This window comes from Prionailurus bengalensis, chromosome A3 (genome assembly GCF_016509475.1).
Source record: "Prionailurus bengalensis isolate Pbe53 chromosome A3, Fcat_Pben_1.1_paternal_pri, whole genome shotgun sequence".
Taxonomy (NCBI): Eukaryota; Metazoa; Chordata; class Mammalia; order Carnivora; family Felidae; genus Prionailurus; species Prionailurus bengalensis.
The window spans coordinates 11843260-11866104 of record NC_057354.1 but is presented as its reverse complement, the minus strand read 5'-3'; the positions used below and the strand labels follow the sequence as shown (position 1 = coordinate 11866104).

General features: G+C 53.4%; 1 protein-coding gene across 1 annotated transcript; it reads left to right on the top strand.

The window, feature by feature from the left end:
- Positions 1–11875: 11875 nt before the first annotated feature.
- Positions 11876–18283, top strand: SNAI1 (snail family transcriptional repressor 1). The gene is made up of 3 exons (XM_043553691.1): positions 11876–12151; positions 12761–13288; positions 17301–18283. The coding sequence occupies exons 1-3, from the start codon at positions 12070–12072 to the stop codon at positions 17483–17485; spliced, it is 795 nt and encodes a 264-aa protein (XP_043409626.1). The 5' UTR covers positions 11876–12069; the 3' UTR covers positions 17486–18283.
- The last annotated feature ends 4562 nt before the right edge of the window (positions 18284–22845 follow it).

Genomic DNA, 22845 nt, shown 5'->3' with positions numbered 1-22845 from the left:
CTATTCCCAGCACCCACTAGCTCTGTGACCAGTGGACAGATTATTCTAATCTCTGCCTTGGTTTCCTTATCCATAAGATGGGATTAATGAGTGTCTTCCTTAATAGAGTTATGGGAATCTAGTTAAATAGTCCACAGAAAGCATTAGGACAGGGCCTGGAGCAAAATAAGTGCTTAATAAATGAGCTACCAATGTCACCACTATTCCCCCCACCCATCCCTGAGACCACTCAGTGCCCGGCCCCACCTAAGCAGCTAGCAGCTGTAAATGTTTGGTGACTAAGCTGCTATTATTAAGTGAGGTGTTTCCCAAACTTGGCCTGAAGACATGAATTACCTGGGAGTCACTTACTATAAAATAGATTCTCAGGCCCTTCCCTTGGAGATTCTGATTGGTAGGTGTGGGTGGGGCCTGGGAGTCTATCTTTTAGAAAGGACCTCAGGTAAAATGCATCCTTAGGCTAGTTTAGCAAATCCTATTATAGAATGTGAGGTAGGCTAGTGTTACCGCAAACCTGTTGTAGCTTGGGTGGGGCAGCGGCTTAGGTGATGGTTAGAATCAGGTGGACAAGCTCAGTCCTTACAGGTTGTAAGACTTTAGTGATACCTTTTCTGATTCTAAAAATGATCTGGACTATTTGGTCTCAGATGATCTCCCCAGAAATTATTTACAAAGGGAAAATTAGCAGCTTTGTAATGGAAAAACCTAGCAGACCCCTTCTTCACCAAGTGATTAAAGGTAACATCCTCAGGGAGCCTGGGTGGCTCAGGTCATGATCTCGCAGTTCGTGAGTTCAAGATCGGCATCGGGCTCGCTGCTGTCAACGCAGAGCACGCTTCGGATCCTGTCTCCAGCTCTCGCTGCCCCTCCCCCATTCGCGGTCTCTCAAAAAAAGTATCCTCGATAATGGGGCAAACCATGGGTGACTCGATGGGATACACCTGAAGATACGGCAGAAACATTTAACCTGATGTAACCATAAGGAACTGTCAGGCAAATCATCCCAGTTGAGGGACATTCTACAAAACAGCCAGAGCTTCCTAACTGTCAAGGTCAAAGGAGCCTACAGAGGTGTGGTAGCTGACTTCAGTGCTGTGTTTGGATCCTTGATAGGTGAGGGTTACCATAAAGGATATCATTGGTCCAATTGCTGACACTGGAATATGGACTGTGGCATGTAAGGAACAGTATTGTATCAATGTTAGGTTTCCCAATTTTGATGGTTATATTACAGTTGCATAGGGGGATATCCTTGTTCCTAAATTTGCATAGAGAAGCTTAAATTTTTAAAAATGTTTTATTATTTATTTTTGAGAGAGACAGAGACAGAATGCGAGTGAGTTGGGGCAGAGAGTGAGGGAGGCATGGAATCTGAAGCAGGCTCCAGGCTCCGAGCTGTCAGCACAGAGCCTGACTTGGGGCTTGAACTCACGAGCTGTGAGGTCATGACCTGAGCTGAAGTCAGACGCTCAACCGAGTGAGCCACCCAGGCACCCTGCATAGAGAAGTTTAAAAGTAAAGGACATGATGTCTCTAATTTACTCTTAAATGGTTCAGAAAAGAAAATAGTGATACCTGTTTATGAATTTGTATAGATAGGAAATATACACAGTGCTGAAAATTATGAAGCAAATATGTACAGTGTTAAGAATCCTAATGCTTATTATTTGTTTTTAACATCATTCATTTTTGAGATACGGAGACATAGTGCAAGTGGGGGAAGGGCAGAGAGAGGGAGACACAGAATCTCAAGCCGGCTCCAGGCTCTGAGCTGTCAGCAGAGACCTACACAGGGCTCGAACCCATGAACCGTGAGATCATGACCTGAGTCGAAGTCAGACACTTAACCAACTGAGCCATACAGGTGCCCCATAAAATCATAATGCTTATTGTTAAGAAAATAACAAGACAGGAGGATAGAAAAATACAAAGAAGAAAGTTGAAACCACTTCACCCCCACTGACAACTAATCCCATCAATAGAATATTTACGTGTCCTTGAGTCACCATATATTTTTTTTTAAATGCTTACTTATTTTTGAGAGAGCGTGAGTGGGGAAGGGGCAGAGAGAGAGAGAGAGAGAGAGAGGGAGTCACAGAACCTGAAGCAGGCTCCAGCTGTCAACACAGAGCCCGACTCCGGGCTGGAAATCAGGAACCGCGAGATCAGGACCTGAGCCTAAGTCGGAGGCTTAACCGACTCAGCCACCCAGGCGCTCTGAGCCATCATCATTTTTGACTGAAATGTAAAATGGGCAAATGCTTCACGTCTCGTTAACTTGCATTTTCACTCCCATGATGTAGCCACAACATCTTTCCGTGTCGGTCTGGTGTTATTTTTAATGGCTGCATGGTGCTGCTGGTGAGGCGGGGCTGTACTTTAGCGAGTATTTAGATTGTTTCCAGCTTGACTGTTCTAGACCGAGACAGAGTGGGTGTCCTTACAAATACATTTTTGCCTGCTCTCTGAGTGTTTTATTATTCAGAGCAGCTGGATCTAAGGGAAAGAGGATGAGAGAGAGGCAGAAATAGGGAAAAAAGCAGAGACAGGCAGAAATGGCAGAGACGAGAGAGAGAAAGAGAAACATGCCCCAGAGACTGAGAGGGCGCTTGTCCAAAGCACTGGAGGCCTCAGCAGCCCGGCCACAGGAATCCAGGCAGAGAAGTGACTAAGCCACTTTTTGGAACACACCCTGCAGATACAATTGTAGGTAAGGTCAGAGTCCTTTGTGTGGGGATTTTCAGGGGACTATTGTTCTTGAGAAGCAACCCGGTTACCCATCAACAGAAGACCGGTTATAGATTATGCTGGAAGTGCTCATTGGAGCCAGTCTCCAAGTCAGGCTACCAGATTTAGCAAAAAAAAAAAAAATACAAGAAGCCCAGTTAAGTCTGAATTTCAGATAAAGAATAAGTCTGGGGGCGCCTGGGTGGCGTAGTCGGTTAAGCGTCCGACTTCAGCCAGGTCACGATCTCGCGGTCCGTGAGTTCGAGCCCCGCGTCAGGCTCTGGGCTGATGGCTCAGAGCCTGGAGCCTGTTTCCTTTTCTGTGTCTCCCTCTCTCTCTGCCCCTCCCCCGTTCATGCTCTGTCTCTCTCTGTCCCAAAAATAAATAAACGTTAAAAAAAAAAAAAAAAAAGAATAAGTCTGTCCCAGTCTTACACTAAAAGCCTGTTTGTCGTTCATCTGAAATTCTAATTTAATGGGGCATCTGGGCTTTATCTGGCAAAACTACCTCGAAGACCCGTGAGAACATACAGGTGAAGGTTAGAGGGCTTGTGTGTGTGTGTGTTTGTACACATGTGGGCTTCTGAAGTGACCATGGAGATTTTAGCTCCTGACCTGGGTGGTGGGTGTAGTTGAGGGAATGGGACTTGTCTGTTGTCTGGGCCTCAGCTTTGTGCTGTGTAGTGATTTGTGCATATGTCTTAGAAGTGTTGATATATTGGGGCACCTGGGTGGCTCAGTCGGTTAAGCGTCTGACTCCAGCTCAGGTCATGGTCTCACGGCTCGAGAGTTCGAGCCCTGCATCGGGCTCTGTGCTGACAGCTCGGAGCCTGGAGCCTGCTTCTTCGTATTCTGTCTCTGTCTCTCTCTGCCCCTCCCCTGGCTCACAGTCTCTCTCTCTCTCAAAAATAAATATTAAAAAAAATTTTTTAAGTGTTAATATATTAAATGCAAATATTAAAAACATCGTGATTTCCTAAACTCCATTTGAACATTTTTGATCTTAACTGGCAGGGGGTGCCTGGGTGGCGCAGATGGCTAAGCCTCCAACTTTGGTTCAGGTCAAGATCTCACAGTTCATGGGTTCAAGCCCCACATCAGGCTCTGCACTGACAGTGAGGAGCCTACTTGGGATTCTTTCTCTCTCCCTCTCTGTCCTTCCCCTGCTTGTGCTCTCCCCACCCCACCCCCCCCCCCCCGCCCTCAAAATAAATAAACTTAAAAAAAAAAAAAAAGCAGCAGCAGCAGCACTGACCTGGGCCTGGGGCTCTGAACAGAGCATGTGAACTGTTTTCCCATCCTGGAACACTCATCTGCCCCTGGGCTTCTTAATCATGGTCACTGCTGCCTGAATGTTCTTTCACTTCCCTTCCCCTCTCACCTGCCCATCCTTGTGACCTCAGCCTGGAGTCAGTTTGGATATCACTCCTCTGACTCAACTGGGGTCCCTTGGGGCTGCTGAGTTGCTTGCTACTGTCTCCCTCCCTCACCTGTGAGCTCCACTGGGCACAGAGACCTTGTCTGTGGCCGGCTGGGTTATCACCATATCCTAGCCTCTTAGGCCGGGTACCCTCTGCTTCTCGCTCGCTGTGACTTGGGCACGTCAGTATCTCACCTCACTGAGCCTCAGTTTCCTTATCTATAAAATGGGACTGATAATCTTGCCATGGGAATCAAATGGGTCGGTGTGCAAGAGATGGGAGAGTGAGATGGTATTAGTGTCTCTGAGGTGATGTTTGAACTGAGGCCAGCTCTAGGAAGAGCTGGGAAAGGCTGTCCTGGGCAGAGGAGCATAAGGGCGTTCCCCCTGCTACGGGAAAGAACCTGTATGACCAGCAAGGCGGGGAGAGTGAAGGTGATGGAGCCGCTCGGGGGCCACGAGCAGGGTTTGGAGCTTATTTTGAGTCTGAAGCGAAGAGCCGACTCTGACCTCAGAAAATCGTCTGCGCTCACTTTCTCCTGCTTGCCAAGATCTCCCCCACACAGCGGGTCAGAGAGGCACAGGCGTCTACAGGTGTGGAAGTGGGTGTGGGTGGGGGAGAGAGGAGGCTCCTGGGGTTTTTCCTGGAGACAGGGTCAGCCTTCTGCCAGGAAGGTGAAGCTAACGGGGGGTATCAGTCCAGTCCGACGGGCGAGGCTGCCAAGGCCAAATTAGGGCACGAGACAGTTGGAGAGATAGTGTGTGTGCGAACCCCTGGTGGCAATGCACGGAGATTAGCAGGGGGAAGGCGCGCTCTGCACCTAGAGGAGATCCCAGCGACCCGTCTTGGGCCTGGAGCACCAGCGGGAGCATCAGCACGCCAGGTGTGGGGAGGCCCGGCTGTAGGACATCCCTCAGCCCACACACACAGACACCTGCCGCCCTCGAGGCCTGGGACAACTGCCTTTGAACCAGGGTGATCACCTCCTTCCAGTTACCCAGGATTGTTCCAGAACTACCCCCTTCTTATTACCCCAATGAATAGATAAAGAAACCACGTCTCAGGGGCAATCAGTATAGTCTTGGTTTTGTGGTTGGCTTTTCTTCATGACAAAGCCGTTTATTTGTAATTGTCACGTGTATCTAAAATAAAACATTCATATCCTTCAGAAAGGGTTAGGAGAAGGGACACTTGGGTGGCTCAGTTGGTTCAGTGTCCGACTTTGGCTCAGGTCATGATCTCACGGATCGTGAGCTTGAGCCCCGCATTGGGCTGTCTTTTCTGGCAGCACAGAGCCTGCTTCGGATCATCTGTCCCCCACCTGTCTCCCTGCCCCTCCCCCTCCCCTGCTTGTTCTCTCTCTCTCTCTCTCAAAGATAAACATAAAAAAGAAAACTGAAGCCTCCTTCCTACCCCTGTCCTCTTCCCTCCTCAGATGCTACCAGATTCTTGGGTCACCTTTCACAGATAGTCTGTGCCCACGGGGTGGATATTATCTTATTTACTTCTGCACAAAAGGCAGCCTATTAGATATGCTGTTCCCTTGACTTTTTGTTTTTCACTTAAAAGTCTAGCAGTTCATTCATCCATTTGGCTAATATTTATTAAGCACCTCCTCTCGGGGTGCATAGGTCAGAGCAGTAAATAAAACTGGTCCTGCCCCGATGGAGCAGAGAGTGAATATTTAGGTTTTAGGCCTCAGTAGTGAGGACATTATGTAGGTACGTATATAAGAGAAAATACATTTCCACAATTTTTTTTTTGTTGACAAAATGTAATATTTAGGAGCACCTGGCTGGCTCAGTCAGTTAAGTGTCCCAACTTCGGCTCAGGTCATGCTCTCATGGTTTGTGAGTTTGAGTCTTGCGTTGGATTCTGTCTCCCTCTATCTGCCTTTTCTGTGTATGCTCTCTCACTCTCAAAAGTAAGTAAATAAACATTCTTTAAAAATGTAATATTTAAAGATAATTTTTTTTTTTAATTTTTTTTTTCAACGTTTATTTTTGGGACAGAGAGAGACAGAGCATGAACAGGGGAGGGGCAGAGAGAGAGGGAGACACAGCATCGGAAACAGGCTCCAGGCTCTGAGCCATCAGCCCAGAGCCCGACGCGGGGCTCGAACTCACCGACCGCGAGATCGTGACCTGGCCGAAGTCAGAAGCTTAACCGACTGCGCCACCCAGGCGCCCCTAAAGATAATTTTTTGATGATACAGGTCTACGAAAGAGAGGAATGGAATTCTCTTTTGAAGATTTACATTTTGCTTTTAATTGTGATTCCAAGTTAGTGTTCCCCATCCTCAAATCGATTGCAAACAGTCATCTGTAAAAGCCATTCTTTTTTTTATTTTACTTTTTATTATTTTTTTTATTTGAGGCGGGGCGGGGGGTGGGGAGAGAGGGAGAGAATGAGGCAGGTTGGGGAGGGTCAGAGGGAGAGAGAGAATCCCAGGCAGGCTCCACCCTCAGTGTGGAGCCCAATCCCACACGGGGCTCCATCCCAAGACCGTGAGATCATGACCTGAACCGAAATCAAGAGTTGGTCACTCAACCGACCGAACCACCCAGATGCTCCTGTAAAAGCCATTCTTAGCACAAGGGGCCATAAAAGGCAAACCTTAGGTTGGATTCAGTCCATGGGCTGTATTTGCCGACCTCTGGTCTAAAGGGCAATCAGCAAAAAAGTAAAACATACACAATGTCAGGTAGTGGTTGAGTTGCAGGAGAGAAAAGTCAAACAGGGAGGGAGATAAGGGAATGAGGACTGGAGAGAGAAGGGGTGGGTGGCTGACGAAATGGTGCCAGAGAAGGCTTTGCTGAGGAGATGAGGGGGATGAGCCTGGAGGCCCTCTGGAGGGAAAACATTCCAGGGGAAGGGGGCATCACATGCAAGTTACCGGAGCCGGAGCATGCCCGGTGTGGTCCATAGTGGCTGGTGCCTCATCAGTTCGGAGGGGCCACGAGGGCCGGACCCTGCATTAGACCTCCTGGTGTAATGCAAACGTTGGGTTTTCCTATGAGATGGGAGCCATGGAGGGTTTATATACACAGATGGTCTTTGACATTTTAACAGCTGTAAAATATTCCATTGATTGGACTATTAGGTATTTAACAAGTCCTATGATGGATGACTTGTGCTACCCTATTAAAATTAATGAGGCTAATACTTGCACATGAGAAAAAGAAAAAGACCTGGGATGTGGGATGTGGTAAAGCCTCTCCCTGCCACCCCTGCCTGGCAGCCACCCAGATCCCCTCCTGAGAGACAATCACCGTTACCAGTTTCTTGTGTCTCCCTCCAGAGGTGGCTTCTGTGTCTCTAAGAAATACCTATATATTTCCCCCACTTTCTATGCAAACGGTATTACATTGTGCATGCTGTTCTGCACTTTGGTTTTTACCACTTAATGTCTTGATGATCCCTCATCCATTACATGCAGAGCTTTCTCCCTTTTGACAGGTGTGTAATGTGACTGCACCATAATATATTAAATGGTCTCCAGATGGGCATTGGCTTGAGTGTAAGAGCATCAAATACTACCTTGGGAGGCTACAGAGATACCATAGGAGTGAGGCTCCTGCACAGAACCAGGCACACAGGAGGTGCTCAGCAAATTGGAACGAAAAGGGTTTGCACATCTTTTCTGGGAGCCCCCAACTCGGGGCCACATTCAACAGACTTTGACCCAAAATCTCCCTTGAAAGCCATTTATATCCTGGGATGGTGATTTTGACTCCTTCACAGGTCCTCTGGGGTCATAGGCCCAAGGCTGAATCACTGTTTGCTTTCAGGCAAGTGTGAGACACTCGAAGAAGCTTTGTTTTTTTTAAATCAAGGAAGGATAAGGGTGGTGGTTGAGCCTTGGCTCATTCCTTGAACTTTCTGTAGACATCGTCTTCTTCCTGGTCAAGATTAACTCTTTGACTCTGATTCAGCCACCCGATTAATGATCTAATCAACAGGGGCCAAGTGGCCTAATATACAGAGTTCTTGGCAATTAAGAATTTCATCGATTCCATGACCAAAGGACATGAAGGGATGGTTCAAACATGGAGAAACAGAATGGCTTTGGAACACGTAAAAATGCTCCACCCCATTCATGTGAAATGCAAATTGCAACTAGGAGGTCTCACTTTCCTTTATCAGATGGGCAAAGATAAAAAGGTTAGAGTATACCCTGCCTGGCCAGTTTTTACGAAGGGGCCCTCACTTCCCTGCTGGTGGAACTATAATTTAGTTTAACCTTTTTGGACGATGTTTGGACAAATGTATCAACGTTTTATATAACGGTACCTTTGACCCAGAGTGCACAGATGTGTGTTCAACACATCCATGGAAATTGCCACGTTGTTTATAGTAGCGGAAAAATTGTAATCTAACCTGAAGGCTCTGGGAGGGAAAGTCCTCTTGTTAAATACATCCTGCCATTGTAGTATAATCCATACAATGGAAGGGTCTTCAGTCTTGCAAAAGATTAAGGAAACTGCATGTAATGATCTGGAACAATTTTCAAGATACTGAATATCGTTACTTGGGAGGATAAAGCAAGATACAGGCTAGCGTGTGGGCTCCCATTTGTGGTACCTAGAGAAGGCATGTACGTTAGTCTCCATATATGTCTCCTTGTTTCTATAAGGACCCCCCGGGAGATCATACAAAGCACTGGTTAAAAATAATTGCCTTTGGGGAGAGAAATGGATATCTGGGATGAAGGAGACTTTCTTTTCTGTTTGGGTGTCACATTTTTAGTTACTGTTTTTACTTTTAGTGGGGGACGGACCCCTGTGGAAAACGCAGGCCTCTGTTCAAATGTGTCTTCCCCTCAGAGGCCTTTCCTGGTCACATTAGATATTCCCAGACTGTCCTCCAAGACAGGTGTACCAGTTTTCACCCCCATTAGTGGCATGTGTTCCCAGCCTCGAGCGTGGCGGCTCAGGCGAAGCGGCCTCAGGGAGCGCCTCGGCCAGCAGAGGGCGCCGGAGGACCGCGCCCCAGGGCGGGGAGCGGGGAGCGGGGAGCGAACGCCCGGCCCGGCCCGGTTCGCTGCAGCTTCGCCCCAGAGGCCGCCCACTTCCGGGAGGACCTGACACCACTGCATCAAAAGTGTCGCCTCGCTTTTCCCTGCCATATGGCCCTGGGGCAGCACCTCGGGGAGCTGGTCTGTGGCCCCGGGGCCTCGTTCGTAGCCCCCTCCCACCTCGCGGTCTCCGCCGCTTCCAAGAGGGAGGGGAGCGAGGGCGGGGACGATTCCATCCGAAAGGAGGGGACGGCCTTGATCCGAGAAAGGTCCTCCCCCGCCCTCCACCCCTTCCCGAGCGCAGGTGCCTGACCGACCCTGGAAAATGGAAACCCGGAGGCCAGGCGATGGTGTCTGCGCACCAGCGGCTCCTGGACTCCTTACCCTGGAGATAGGGGTCATTCATTCTTCCATTATGGGTAACGAACCATCGTTCGTTAATCCATGATACCGTTGATAAACATTTGGGTCGTTCCCAAATTCTTGCTATTAGGAGCAAGGGTTTAGTGAATATTCTCTTGTTTCTTCCGAGTTTGGGGCTGGGCAGCAGTGCTCAGTAGAATCACCTGGAGAGTTTGAAAAACATGTTAATATGTTTATTATTAATCAGTCCCCCCCCCCCCCCGACTGATTAAATCAGGGTGTATGTGGAGGTGGGCCCAGGCTTGGGTGTTCCCTAGCGGAATCTAATCTGCGGCCAGGGCTGAGAAACCCTGGGATGCCCGCTGGCCTAGGAGTAGACTGTTACTAGCTCATGCCAAGCTTTTTCAAAGTGGTTGTGCCCATTGACACCGTCCTCCACATGGGACAAAAGTCCTGCTGCCCTCACACCCTCCTCAACACTTGATATTGACCAAATTTTAACTTTTTGTTCTTCTGATGGGTGTGAAATGGTATCTCACCAGTGGTTTTAATTTGCATTTCTCTCATCACTGATGAGGCTGAGCCATTGGTGAAAAATGTTGAAACAGAGACTGAAAAGGAGCCAGCCAGGTGAAGATCTGGGGGAAGAGAGGTGGGGGGGGGGGGCTGGCAGGTGCCAAGGTCCTGTGGTGGTAAAGGGCTGGGATGTGGAGGAACACAAAGAAGTGGGGGGGGGATCATTGTGCCTGGGGAATGGGGAGAGTGGCTCAAGACAAGGTCAGCAGAGGTCAGATCAGCAGGGCGGAGGGCTGTGGTGAGGACTTTGGCTTTTACTCTGGGTGAGACAGGAACATGGGAGGGTTTCAGCGGAGAGACATGGTCTTACTCCTCCCTCTGGCTGCATGCGGAGAATCACATTTTGGAACTAAATAGACACAGGAGAGGGGTGTATTCTAAGTAGTGACTGCATATGGCCCATCTCTACCCCCTACCCTAGACTCGACTCAGCAACTAGAACACAGTTGTCCCAAACAGACAATTGTCCCTGCCCTCATTCTAGGTGGTGAGTAGTGGGACTTACAGGTTTTCATAGCCCTTGCTTCATAGATGAAAACAAGTGGGATGGGACTTATTTATGGATTTATTTCTGTACCTCCACCCCCACCCCAGGCCTGGCATGGCCCTCTCTGGAGTGGTGGGTCCCCGGGAGAGCTGAGGGTGAGGTTCCAGCTGTCCCTCCCCTGGGCCCACGCCACATGGGACCAGTCGGTGCCCCCACTGTGGAGCCCAGCGTTAGATCCTTTAGACACAGTATTGATGACGCCCCAGAGAGGCGAGAAGTCCTGCCTCAGCCCTTCCCTTCCCCACTTCTTTCTCCCACCTGCCCCGAGTGATCTTTCTCAACCAGACTCTAAACAGGTCCCTCCTCAGCTGAAAATCCTGTCTTGGTTCCCAGTGTCCTTGGGGCAAAGTTCAAACTCCTCTAGGCCCTGGAGGCCCAGCAGATCTGACCTCTCAGGCTTGGCCACCCCACCCCCATCCCTGGGAGCTGCTCTCAAAGACTCTGAAGTAGGCCGAGTCTTACCTCGGGCCTTTCCCCTCGGTATTTCTTCACTTCCTCTGGGAAGTTGCCCCGACCCCCTGTCAGGTGACCCGTTTCTTGACTGTCACAGCGTCCTGTGGCCTCCCCCCATCAAAGCACACTTCCCTTTGCTTAATAATTATCTGTTTACTTTCGTCTCTCTCCCCCACCGTACGGCGAGCTACACTTTACAGGTAGAGACCCCGAGTGTTTTGCTCAGGAATGTGTCCCCAGCTCCGGGAATAGTGACTGGCACGTAGCGGGTGCTCAGTAAACATTTGCTAAGTGAAGGGACGGATGCCTTTTGCTAGATGATGCCAGATTGCTTTGCAAAAGAGGCTGTGGCATTTCACACTACCAGCAGCCACGTGAAGGTGTTCATTTCCTCGCAGCCTCCCCCGAAATGTGTATAGTACTTCGTGAATCCCACGCTCTTTGCGAGGCGCCAGCCTGGCCGAGGATATTTCCGCCCCCTCCCCAAGCCTGAGGCGGAGGCGGTTTCGGAACGTCAGGTGCCCGGACCCGCGGCGGGCGGCGCCAGGGGGCGCCAGAAGCAGACGACCGTGCATCGCTGGGCAGGCGGGCGCGCGGGGTACCGAAGGGGGTCCCGCCTCGCCTGGGGCTCCCCGCGCCCGCCCCCGGCAATCCGCCGCGGGGCGATCGGAGCAGCGCCCGCGGCCGGGCCTCCGAGCGGCCCCCGCCCGGCCCCCAGCGCCACGCGGCGCGAGCCCCGCCAGCCCCGGCGCACCTGCTCGGGGCGTGGCCTCCGGCGAAGGCGCGCCTCGATTGGCGCCGAGGTGACAAAGGGGCGTGGCATCCTTCGACCACGCCCCTCCAGAGGCTGGAGTACTTAAAGGAGTTGGCGGCGCGTCTCCACTCAGAGCGCAGCGGCACGGCCTCGCGGGTGGAGTGCCTCGCGACCCCTGTGCGAACCGGCGACCCCCGGCTGCTTTGGCCACCATGCCGCGCTCTTTCCTCGTCAGGAAGTCCGCCTGCTCCCGCCGGAGGCCCAACTACAGCGAGCTGCACGACTCTTCCCCAGGTGAGTGGACGGGGTGAGGGACCCCGGGGGGCTTCGGGGAGACCGGCGAAGGCTGGCTGGGAGGGAGGAAGGAGGGGGGACTCGGGGGCAAAATCCTGGGCCCAAAATGGAGCCAAGGGGCCGGGCGCGGGGCGGTGTGCGGAGGGGTGTGAGGAGCCCGGGGCAGGTGAATGGACTGTTGGAGGAGGGCTTTCCGAGGGCGGTGGTCTTGCGTGAGTTGTCTGCTCGGCGGCCGACAGGGGAGAAGCGGGGCGGGGCGACTGGGGAAAGGAGGGCCCGGGGCCTGGCGGGGACGCAGGGGCAGGGCACCCCCCCACTCCACCCCCCCCCCCGCCCCCGAGTCGGGGCTGGGCGGCGCCCTGCGCGTGAGATCTGGAGGCCGGGGCGGGCGAGCGGGGCGGCCCGGGTGAAGAGGGGCTCCGGGCGGGCAGGACGGGCCGTCGGGGCCGCGATTCTTTCCTCCCTCCAGTAAGTACTGAGCGCCGACCCCGCGCGCCGCCCCCCCCTCCGCCCCCGCCCCCGCCCCCGCCCCCAGCAGGCTACGGTTTGTTGACTGACTGCGCGACCGACCGAATGCCTGAGCCTGCCCTTTTCTCCGTCTCCCCCCAGAGTTTGCCTTCCAGCAGCCCTACGACCAGGCCCACCTGCTGGCGGCCATCCCGCCTCCCGAGGTCCTCAACCCCACGGCCTCTCTGCCCACGCTCATCTGGGACTCTCTCCTGGCGCCCCAAGCCCAGCCCATCGGCTGGGCCGCCCTTCTGCCCCAGGAGGTCCCCAAGGCCGCGGAGCTGACCTCCCTGTCGGACGACGACAGCGGGAAAGGCTCGCAGCCGCCCAGCCCCCCCTCGCCGGCCCCTTCGTCCTTCTCCTCCACCTCGGCCTCTTCCCTGGAGGCCGAGGGTTACGTTGCCTTCCCAGGCCTGGGCCGGTTGCCCGCGCAGCTGGCCGGGCTCTCCGTGGCCAAGGACTCCCAGACTCGCAAGGCCTTCAGCTGCAAGTACTGCAACAAGGAATACCTCAGCCTGGGCGCCCTCAAGATGCACATCCGCAGCCACACGCTGCCCTGCGTCTGTGGCACGTGCGGGAAGGCCTTCTCCAGGCCCTGGCTGCTGCAGGGCCACGTGCGGACCCACACCGGTGAGTGTCCCTGCGGGCCCCCGCCCCCGCCCCCGCCTGTCGGCCGGCCGGGAGGTCAGGGTGGGGGGCCGGGCCGGCTGCCGCTTTCGGGGTGCGCAAACTGAGGCTCGGGCCTGCTCGCGGCGCTCGGAGACGCCGGGCGGCCACACGCACTATTCGCCCGTCAGCCGGGCAGATGGGCTGGGTGGGTGACTTTGTGAGCCTCCGCAGCCTCCGATCCTTCACCGGATGGGCTGGAGTTGGGGGTCCGGGGAAAGGTGCAACCAACACCTAGCTGTCGGGGCCAGGTGTGAAGGAGCCCACCGCGCCCCGCCCTCCCCACCCCCACCCCCACCCCCACCCCCTCCCCAGCCAGGCAGGATGTTGTCAGACCCCCCACCTGGCTCAGAATCCTGCTTGCAGAACTTCTTCCAACCTTGCTCTGCTGTGTCCCCTCTCTGGCCTCAGTTTCCTCGTCTGTAAAATGAGCATGAGACCAGCCTGTGGGGGTTCTGCACGGGTTACAGGAAAGAAAGCATATGCAGAAAGCACCTGGGCCACCACTCGATCCGTGATAACGAAAATGTTGCTTTTTTTTAACGTTTGTTTATTTTGAGAGAGCCAGCAGGCGAGTGGGGGAGGGGCAGAGAGAGGGGAGAGAATCCCAAGCAGGCTCCACACGGTCAGCACAGAGCCTGATGCGCGGCTCGAACTCACACAACCGTGAGATGGTGGCCTGAGCCGAAATCAAGAGTTGGGGCGCCCAGCTGACTGAGCCACCCCGGTGCCCCCCGAACAGGAATGTTTTTGATGTTCGCGCCGCTTCCGTGCTGTGTGAACTTGGGCAAGTGATTGAACCTCTCTGAGCCTCAGGACTCTGATAGCACTTGTTAGGGCGGGTGTCAAGATTCAGTGTCTCCTTAATCACTTCATAATAATTTGTTATCATGGTTCTCAGGGCTGCTCTCCCTGCCCCCACCGTGGACTAGATAAACTTAGTCCTATCTTGCGGCCCTGGGAATACCTTTGCCGGCAGAAAACACAGTTCTACCTGTGTTTCAAAAACATGAGACTAAATGTGTAGAAAACTGTGAAATGGAGACTTCTCTATCCTTTAACTCTCTGGAAATGTGGAGAAGGTAGCCGCTGCGTCCTTTCAGAACTTGAAAGGTGGCTGCTCTTTGGGGTGTGACTTTGGGAGAAGGTTCAAGGGTCGTAGCTAGCAGCTTTGGGGTCAGGCTGACGGGTTTGGAGACCTCAGTTCTGGCATTTCCTGGCCCAGTGGCTGACCTCTGAGCCATGAGGGTCAGTGGGGTGGTTTGTTTAGGCCTGGCGTTTTGCAGGCATTATTGATATTATGACTCCCACAAAGTGTCCCCGGGCATACCCCACCCCACCTCCCCCCCCCCCCCACCCCGGCTTGCAGACGACCCCCCTCCCCCCACCCCCGTCTCTCTCACTTTGTGCACACACAGCCCTGATTTTAAAGGGACCTGATGTAAAGGTCCCGCCAACTGCCAGGCCTCTGTCCTGGGCTGAAGAGGGCTCTATTTGGGGGAGTTGAAACCATTGGGGTGCTCCCCTGAGCCCCAGCTTCTCCCCCCTCCCATCCTGACATTATTTTCATGTAAAGGCATGGCTCAGACACAAAAAGCCTGTTGAAATGCACCATCACCATCCTCATTGACTCCCATTGTGTGTCTTAATGGTGGGCCCAGTGGGTGGGGGCTGGGGGAGTGGAGCAGGTGCATGGGCCAGTGGTGCCCAGCACCTGTTCCCGGCCTCAGCTGCTGGCCCGCAGCGTGTCAGGCCCCTTTAATCCGGGGAGTATCGCATGTACAGTGCCCCCCTCGGCGGCCTTTGTCCCCGCCGGCCTGGTGCCGATTTCACACTCGCCAGGATCACCATAAAGACGTCTGCGGGGGTGGGGGATCTGCAAGGGGTGCAGGTCTGTGCCTGCTGCTTGCACACACAGACCCCCCCCCCCCAACCCCATCACATCCTACCAAGGCCTCCCTCCTTTGTTCACGGTTGTGTCTGATCCTACGCAGCATAAAGGTAGCGTTCACTGAGCACTTGCTGTGTGGGAAGGGTATTGCCCAGGGCCTCCTTTACCTGGGTTAATGCAGTAAATCGACAGCCCCAGGAAGGAGGTGCCGTTGTAGCCCCCACCTTACAGATCAGGAAACTGAGGCACAGAAGGAAATCACTTTCCCAAGTCACAGCTCAGAAGGCTGGAGCCAGGGTCGCTTCACTTCTGTCAAGGAGGTGAGAGGGTAGTGGCTCTCCGTGCCCTGGGGAAATAGGACTCCGTGCCCCCTTACCCAGATCTGTGTCCAGTAAGCCCTTAGTTCACCAGGGAGTGTGTGAAGGAGGAAGAACTTCATGTGGACCTTGTAGTGCAGTCATCAGACCTTCCTGGCCTAGTATGCAGAGGGTGCTCAATAGTGACCGAGCCAGTTAACTCAGACATCCCTTCCCTAGTCTTCCTGCTAAGTCCCCCTGCTCCGTGGTGTGGCCTGTTGCCTTGTCTCTCTGCCCCAGGAGACTGAGCCCTTGTGTGGACGGTTCCACAGTCAGCCTCAGGCATCTGACTTTGGACCCCTCCCTCCCAGTGCCCAGCACAGTGCCCCAGGCACCCAGAGGCTGATGGAATTCATTCATTCCCTGCTCTTGAATTCCAACACAGATTTAACCAGTGGGCCATGGCCTAGGGGCATATCAGGCTGAGAGTGGGAGGATAGAATTTTACTTTGTAGTAAAGAATGTTCAGTTTTATTGGCTGGCACATAGTGGAAGCTTGATAAGTACTTGTTTAATGAGCTACTATTTGGCCTTCTTATTTAGTAGGAAATGCTGCACCCCCAAGAAAACACAATAACATTGTCAGTGTTTTCGGACTGTGTACTATATCGTCTTCGTTGGGGCAGGAATTAGGAAAAATTGGTGAACAGCATTATCTGGTGGTGATTGAGGGGTCAGGCTCCTCTGAGGCTTTAAAAAACAACAGACTTCTCTTTGTATAAACACTTCTTGAGTGAGCACGTACTGTGTACCTAGCTCCGGGAGCAGGACTCTTTTCAGCACGGCCTGGGCCAGGCAGGGGGTGCGAGGGGCACAGGTAGAAAGGGGTTCTAAACAAGTCATAAGGTAAAAGGTTTCTGTAGCCTTGTGGCGGGGTCCCGGGCCCTGGGCTAGAGGCTTGGGGTGAATCCAGGGGAGATCCCTGAATTTCAAGACTTGAGATCACTGACAACGAAGGGAAGGAAAGAACATGGTCGGCAGGCAGCAGCACTGTGATGCGGAAGCAGCTCAGAGAAGTGGCCTAACCTGCTGGGGGGAGGGGTGTGGCCGGGAGCCTTTAAGGTTGACTACAGCTTTGTCCCCCCCCCCCCCCCCCCCCCCCCCCCCCCCCCCATGAAGTGAATCCAGGCGTGATAATAAGGAGTACCCACTAGAGCCCCCTTACCTGAGAGGCCGTCTGTGTAGTGGTTAAAATCAAGGGCTCTGGAATCAGGGTGCTTGGTTCTTGCTGGGTGACCCTGCATATCCTACGTGGCTTCTCTGTGCCTCAGTTTCACCGTTTCTAAACTGAGGACAGAGGTAGGACTAAATGAGGCGAGAGTCCCTGGCACAAAGTAAGTGTTCAGTAAATTCCGTCACCATCATTGTCGTGGTGTGTTGAGCACCCCCGGCCAGCTTGCCGTGATGAGGGCTTTACTTACCGGCTCTGGATTACTGACTCCTATAGGGGCGGGGGTGACCAGCTCCATTTTACCGATGAGCAAATGGAGGCTCAGAGAAGCCAGATGACTTGCTCAAGGTCACCCGGTGGGAGGTGGCAGAACTCCCGATCACACCTAGGGCTTTGGGCACCAGATAATAGGGCCTGGTTTTTCTGGGTCATGGGATTCCTTCAGGGTTGGGGTGATCTGGCTTCTAAAGGCCGGGGTGGGGGGACCAGGATTTCAAATAAATGCCAGCTGTTACCCCAAGTGGTTTAGCACTCGGCTCTCCCGTTTTCTGTCCTCAGGAGAGAAGCCCTTTTCCTGCTCCCACTGCAGCCGAGCCTTCGCCGACCGCTCCAACCTTCGGGCCCACCTCCAGACCCACTCGGATGTCAAGAAGTATCAGTGCAAGACGTGCTCCCGAACCTTTTCCCGCATGTCCCTGCTGCACAAGCACCAAGAGTCAGGCTGCTCGGGGGGCCCCCGCTGACCCTCAAAGCTCCTTCTGCCTCTCCAGACCCTCCCCGGGCCATTGTGGCCTCCGTCCTTCCAACTGCCACGGAATTCCCTTCTGAGCTCCCCCTTTTGGCTGCGTTTGGCCCGCAGGACTCCGAGGACCTTTTTCCGGTTCTCTCTGCCCTGGTGCCTCGGTGGGCTCTGAGAGAGGCCTTCCCGTGGACGTTTCTGTGAACGGCTGGTGGGGAGGGTGGCTTGCAGCCAAGTGTTCTGGAGTTGGCCTCTCTGTGTGGGTTTGTGTATCCAAAGGTGTTTGGATACAGCTGCTTTGAGCTCCGGGACAAAAGCAGACAGACTGATAGGAAGCTCCCCCCACTCAGGGGAACCCACTCCTCCCCCACCCGGAACCCTCAGGCCACCCCTCCAGGAGGTGTGACTAACCGCGCAGGTTCACCCCCAGGGCCTGTGGGGGCGGTCACTGACACAAGGACTGGTCTGGACCCCAGGTTGCCCCCCAGGCCTGGGCAGCTATTTCAGCCTCCTGTTTGTCATGGTGGCACCTGTTTCATGGGCAATTTAACAACGTCTCAAAAGAGACTGTGAGTAATTGCTGTCACTTGTTGGGGGCCCGAGTGGGGTGCTTCAGCCTGACCGATGTGTCTCCCAGAACTATTTTTGGGGTCTGACAGGTGGGCCTGGGAGGAAGATGTTTACATTTTTAAAGGTACACTGGTATTTATATTGCAAGCAACATTTTGTACTAAGGAAACGTTTTGTATAGTTATATGTACAGTTTATTGATATTCAATAAAGTGGTTAATTTATGTATTAAGAAAGTCTACTTAGTTTTCTAGAGGGGTGGGTGTTTTAAAGGGCCTTCAGGAAGGGAGGAGGGGCCAGGGGTCCTTGGAGCCCGGATATTCCCGACACGGGCTTAAATCCTGTCCTCTTAAAACGTCATGTGGCTTTGGACTCCTGACTTTGACTGTCAGGGACTTGATTCGTGCACGTGGGTTTTCCTCTGAGCCTGGGTGTCCTGTCTGATGGGGAGGGTGGGAACACCTGTGGGCCAGTGAGCAGTGGGGGGTGGGGGGGGTGGGATGCGCAGGTTCCTTGCACTTTACATGTGACCCTGATCGATTCATCCTTCCATTTTGAGGCGGACCAGGCCCACAGGGTGAGAAGCCAGCTCCCAGGCTGCCGGCTTTGCCCCAGCACTGCAGGTCTGGGGACGGATTGGCTGCTTCTCCCAGATGAGGGAGTGGAATGCGCTGAGCACGAAGGGGACAGAGGATGTGCTTCCTGTTTCCAAGGGCTCCGGGCCCCACTCTGGCCTCCCTGTCGGACCCACACCTCTGTCTGGCTGCCGGGTACCAAATGGCCTTTGATGCAAGGAAATTGGCTGGCTGGAGCCGAGAGGGTGAGAAGCCAGGCCAAAGGGTAGGGGTCATTCAGCTTCCTGCTCGAGGACAGGACGGGAAGACGGTTAGCTTGCGTCCTAGGCTGGGATAATTCACTCCTGGCTGGTTGTCACGGTGACCTCACCTCTGGGGCCCTCCTGGGGCCAGGAGAAAATGAGTGTCCGTTCTGAGCACAAAAGGTGCTGAAGGTGCCAGTTTCCTGCGGGGAGCCGAGCAGGACTCCCAGGCGTCCCAGAGCCCCAGAGTCAGGCCGGGGGTGGGGGGAGCTTCATGTTCCAAAGGAGAGATGATTCTTTCTTCTAAACAGGAAATGGTGACCCGCGGGCCGGGAGCAGCCCTTAATGACTTGCAGCTTTCCTCCCAAAAGAAAAAAAAAAAAAAGTTCTCTAACAATCGCCAAATTGTAGCTGGCCTCCCTGAAGGGAAGTTAGGGAGTTGCGGGGGTTGGGGGCTGGGCACCAATTTGCTGAGGGCCTACTGTGTCCCGTGTCCCTGGGCTGTCATGTATATTCACCCCACAGTAGGTGCCGACACCAGTGGTGAGGGAATAAATGACTTCCCACACTCCGGGGTGGGGAGGGGGGGGGACAGGCCTGCTGGAAACCCCTCCCCGACACCCGGAATGGGGTGTGCCAGGCTCTGAGCATTCTGGGAGTCAGGGATGCCTGGCTTGTGCCCCTGTCAGGGCCCAGAGCCAGGCGCTGCCCCTCTGGGCTCCCCAGTTTCTGCCTGCATAAAATGGGGTGATGGCTGTGCCTTCCTTCCCGGAGACCGGAAAGGGACCTTCATTCAGTAGGTCTTGAGGAGCACTGCGTGTGCCAGGCCCTGTTCTAGGCCCCTGGGGCACAGCGGTGAACAGTCCCCCCTGCATTCGTGGAACTTCGGTTCTAGTGGGGGAGACAGAAAACAAGTGACTGACCACACAAGCCGCTTTCCTCCGGTGACGCTCTGCCAAGACAGAATTCGAGCGATGGGGCAGGCTCACCCCATGAGGCAGGCCGCTGGCAGCGGAACTGGAGCCCTGGGCAGGCGGCATTGACGGTCCAGTTGAGACCTGAAGGGAGAGAAAGTTCCAGGCGGGAGGGAGCAGCAAGCACGACCGCTTGGAGGCTGGAATGAACTTGCCCCATGCAGAGCAAGACCAGAGCAAGACCAGGGGGCCGGGGACAGGGGGACAGGGTGGGATGGGTGAAGCATTCGTATCCCGGAGAGGATGTGTGCCTCCTGAGGACTCGGGAGTGTAGCCGCCGAGCCTCTGGGCAGCCGTGGGCACCCAAGCAGGGAGTGAAGCCTGCTTTACTCGCCCACCCGGCTCCTGGTGGAGAATGCAGGGGGGGGGGGAGATGAGCTGGGAATCCCAAGGTCCCGAGGCTGAGATGATGCTGGCCCGGCCCAGGGTGACAGAGGCCGTGGGAGACTGATTCAAGAGGCCGGGTGGCTGGGGTGCACACCTGAGGGCTGGTAGGTGAGGGTTATTTGGGGTTATTAAAACAAAAAGGGCTGTTGGCCCCGGGGAGCCGAGGTGGGTGGGGATAAAAGGAATGAGGGGCGTCCCTGCGTCCTGATACGGGATCGTCCCTGCTCAGCCATATTGCTAAGTGCAAAATAACTTGCAGTACATGCTCCCTTTTGTGGGAGGAAGAGGGGGTGGAAATAAACATGTATTTCATTCCTGTTTGTATTTGCATATGGAAACTCTGGATTTACAATCAAATAATAAAAGCATTTCTCTAGGGAGTCACAGGAGGTGGAATGGGGTGGTCTGAAAAAGAGAGAAGGAGAAGGGAAACAGTTTTTAGAGTTTATTATTATTATTATTATTTTAAAGACTTTTTTTTTTTTCTTAAGTAATCTCTACTCTCAATGTAGGGCTCGAACTCATGACCTGGAGAATCAAGTGTCGCATGTTCTACCAACTGAGCCAGCCAGGTGCCCCAGTTTTTGAGATTTTTAAAGTACTTTGTATTTTGAAATAATTTAACCTGACAGAAAAGTACAAAAAGCTGGACTCTTTCATTCAGATTCTTCAAAATATTGAATATTTTCTTATGCTTGCATTTGCTCTCTGTATACACATATATATGCACGTACCCACACATTATTTATTTTGGAGCCATTTGAGAGCAAGTTGTAGACATTGATGCCCCTTGACTGTTAAACATTTAAGCATGGAGGGGCCCCTGGGTGCCTCAGTCGGTTCTTGATTTCAGCTCAGGTCATGATCCCAGGGTCGTGGGTTCGAGCCCTGTGTTGGGCTCCGCATTGAGCACAGAGCCTGCTTAAAATTTTCTCTCTCTCCCTCTGCCCCTCCCCTAACTCATGCTTTCTCTCTCCCTCTCCCTCTCAAAAAAAATTTTTTTTGAGCATGGATATTTAAGGACAAGAACATTCTCTCATATAACCATATAGTTTGATGATCCAAATCAGGAAATTGAGCATCGGTGCTATACTGTTATCCAATGCACAGCCATAACCAAGTTTCTATAGCTGTCCCAGTGATGTCTCCCACAGCACGCGGGGGGTGCCGGTGAGGGGAGATCCCAGGTCCCACGCTGGTCCTGTCACCTTATTTTCTTTTATCCTGGAATAGCTCTTTTCTTGGCCTTTCACGATTTTGACGTTATTGAAGTGTCCAGACCAGCTATTTTGTAGAATGTCCCCCAGTTTAGACGTTCCTGATGCTTCCTCATGATTAAGCTTGGGCGGTGCACTTTTGGCGAAACCACAGAAGTGGCGTTGTGTCTTTCTCAGTGCAAGGTATCGTGAGGCACACGAGGTCCCCTTGTTCTGTCACGGGTGACGTCAACTTCGACCACTTGGTTAAGGAGGGTCTGCCAGGTTTTGCGGGGATAAAGTTCCTCTTTTTCCCCTTTTGTACTTAATCCGTATCTTGTGGGGAGACATTCCAAGGCCATGTGAATATCCCGTTGCTCCCCAAACTTCCACCGACTGTTCCAGGCCTCACTGGCGATTTTTGCCTAAATCAGTTATTACTGTGGTGGTTGCCGAGTGGCGATTTTCTAGCTCCGCCGTTCCTTCTCTTTTTACTGGTTGGCTTTCTACCAGAGGGCAGAACTTGCCCCCTCTGTCTGGGCCCAAGCAGCTCAGAGCCGTGGGGCTGCCAGAGATGGAGTGGGAAGCAGGGTCTGGCGGGGCCATTCGATCCTCCCCTGGGCTCTTCTTTAAGGCAAGTCCAGGAAAGAAACTGGCTGTAAAGCTGATCGCCGCGCAGTGTCCAGGCGGTCAGGGCTGGGGCCAGGGCCACCTCTGGGCACATCTGGGCCCCATTAGGGACCTGGCGGCTACTCAAGGGCAATGCTTGAGCTGGGATGGGGGTACTCTGGCAGGCGGGGATCTGGATCCTACTTGCTCCTTTGTTTTTTTTTTTAAGCTTATTTATTTTTGAGAGAGACAGAGTGTGAACAGCGGAGGGGCAGAGAGAGAGGGAGACACAGAATCCGAAGCTCCAGGCTCTGAGCTGTCGGCACAGAGCCCGACGTGGGGCTCGAACTCATGAACCGTGAGATCCTGACCTGAGCCGAAGTCGGACGCTCAACCGACTGAGCCACCCAGGAGCCCCGGGAGTTTAGTCTTTAATTAAAAAAAAAAAAAATTGAAAAGATTAGATGGGAGGCTCCTTTGACGTGTGATTAACACACCTTATCCTAGTGCCTTTACTGTACCCAGTGTGGTGAAGGGCTCAGTTTGTATTTGTGTAAATTAAAAAATAAATATATATATTTACGTGGGCATGTACCCCAGTCTCGCTCACAGGAAGAGCCGAGCCCTCCCCTTGGCCCACAGTGCTGGCTCTGCCCCTTCACTGCTGCCTTATCCCCTCCCCGATGCCCTCACTCCCTCCAGCCTCCCAGGCTCCCTGCCACCTCAGGGCCTTTGCACTTGCCTCTTTTCCTCCTCTCAGAGAACCACAGGCTGGGTCCTGGCAGCCATCCCTCTCCCCTTTGCCTCCAGT

What these genes read in the sequence shown, in the direction of transcription:
- SNAI1 (XM_043553691.1), top strand. Translation starts at nt 12,070, where the DNA reads ATGCCGCGCTCTTTCCTCGTCAGGAAGTCCGCCTGCTCCCGCCGGAGG. An exon ending in GCTGCACGACTCTTCCCCAG is followed by an intron (nt 12,152 to 12,760) that starts GTGAGTGGACGG and finishes GTCTCCCCCCAG; the next exon opens with AGTTTGCCTTCCAGCAGCCC. An exon ending in CCACGTGCGGACCCACACCG is followed by an intron (nt 13,289 to 17,300) that starts GTGAGTGTCCCT and finishes TTCTGTCCTCAG; the next exon opens with GAGAGAAGCCCTTTTCCTGC.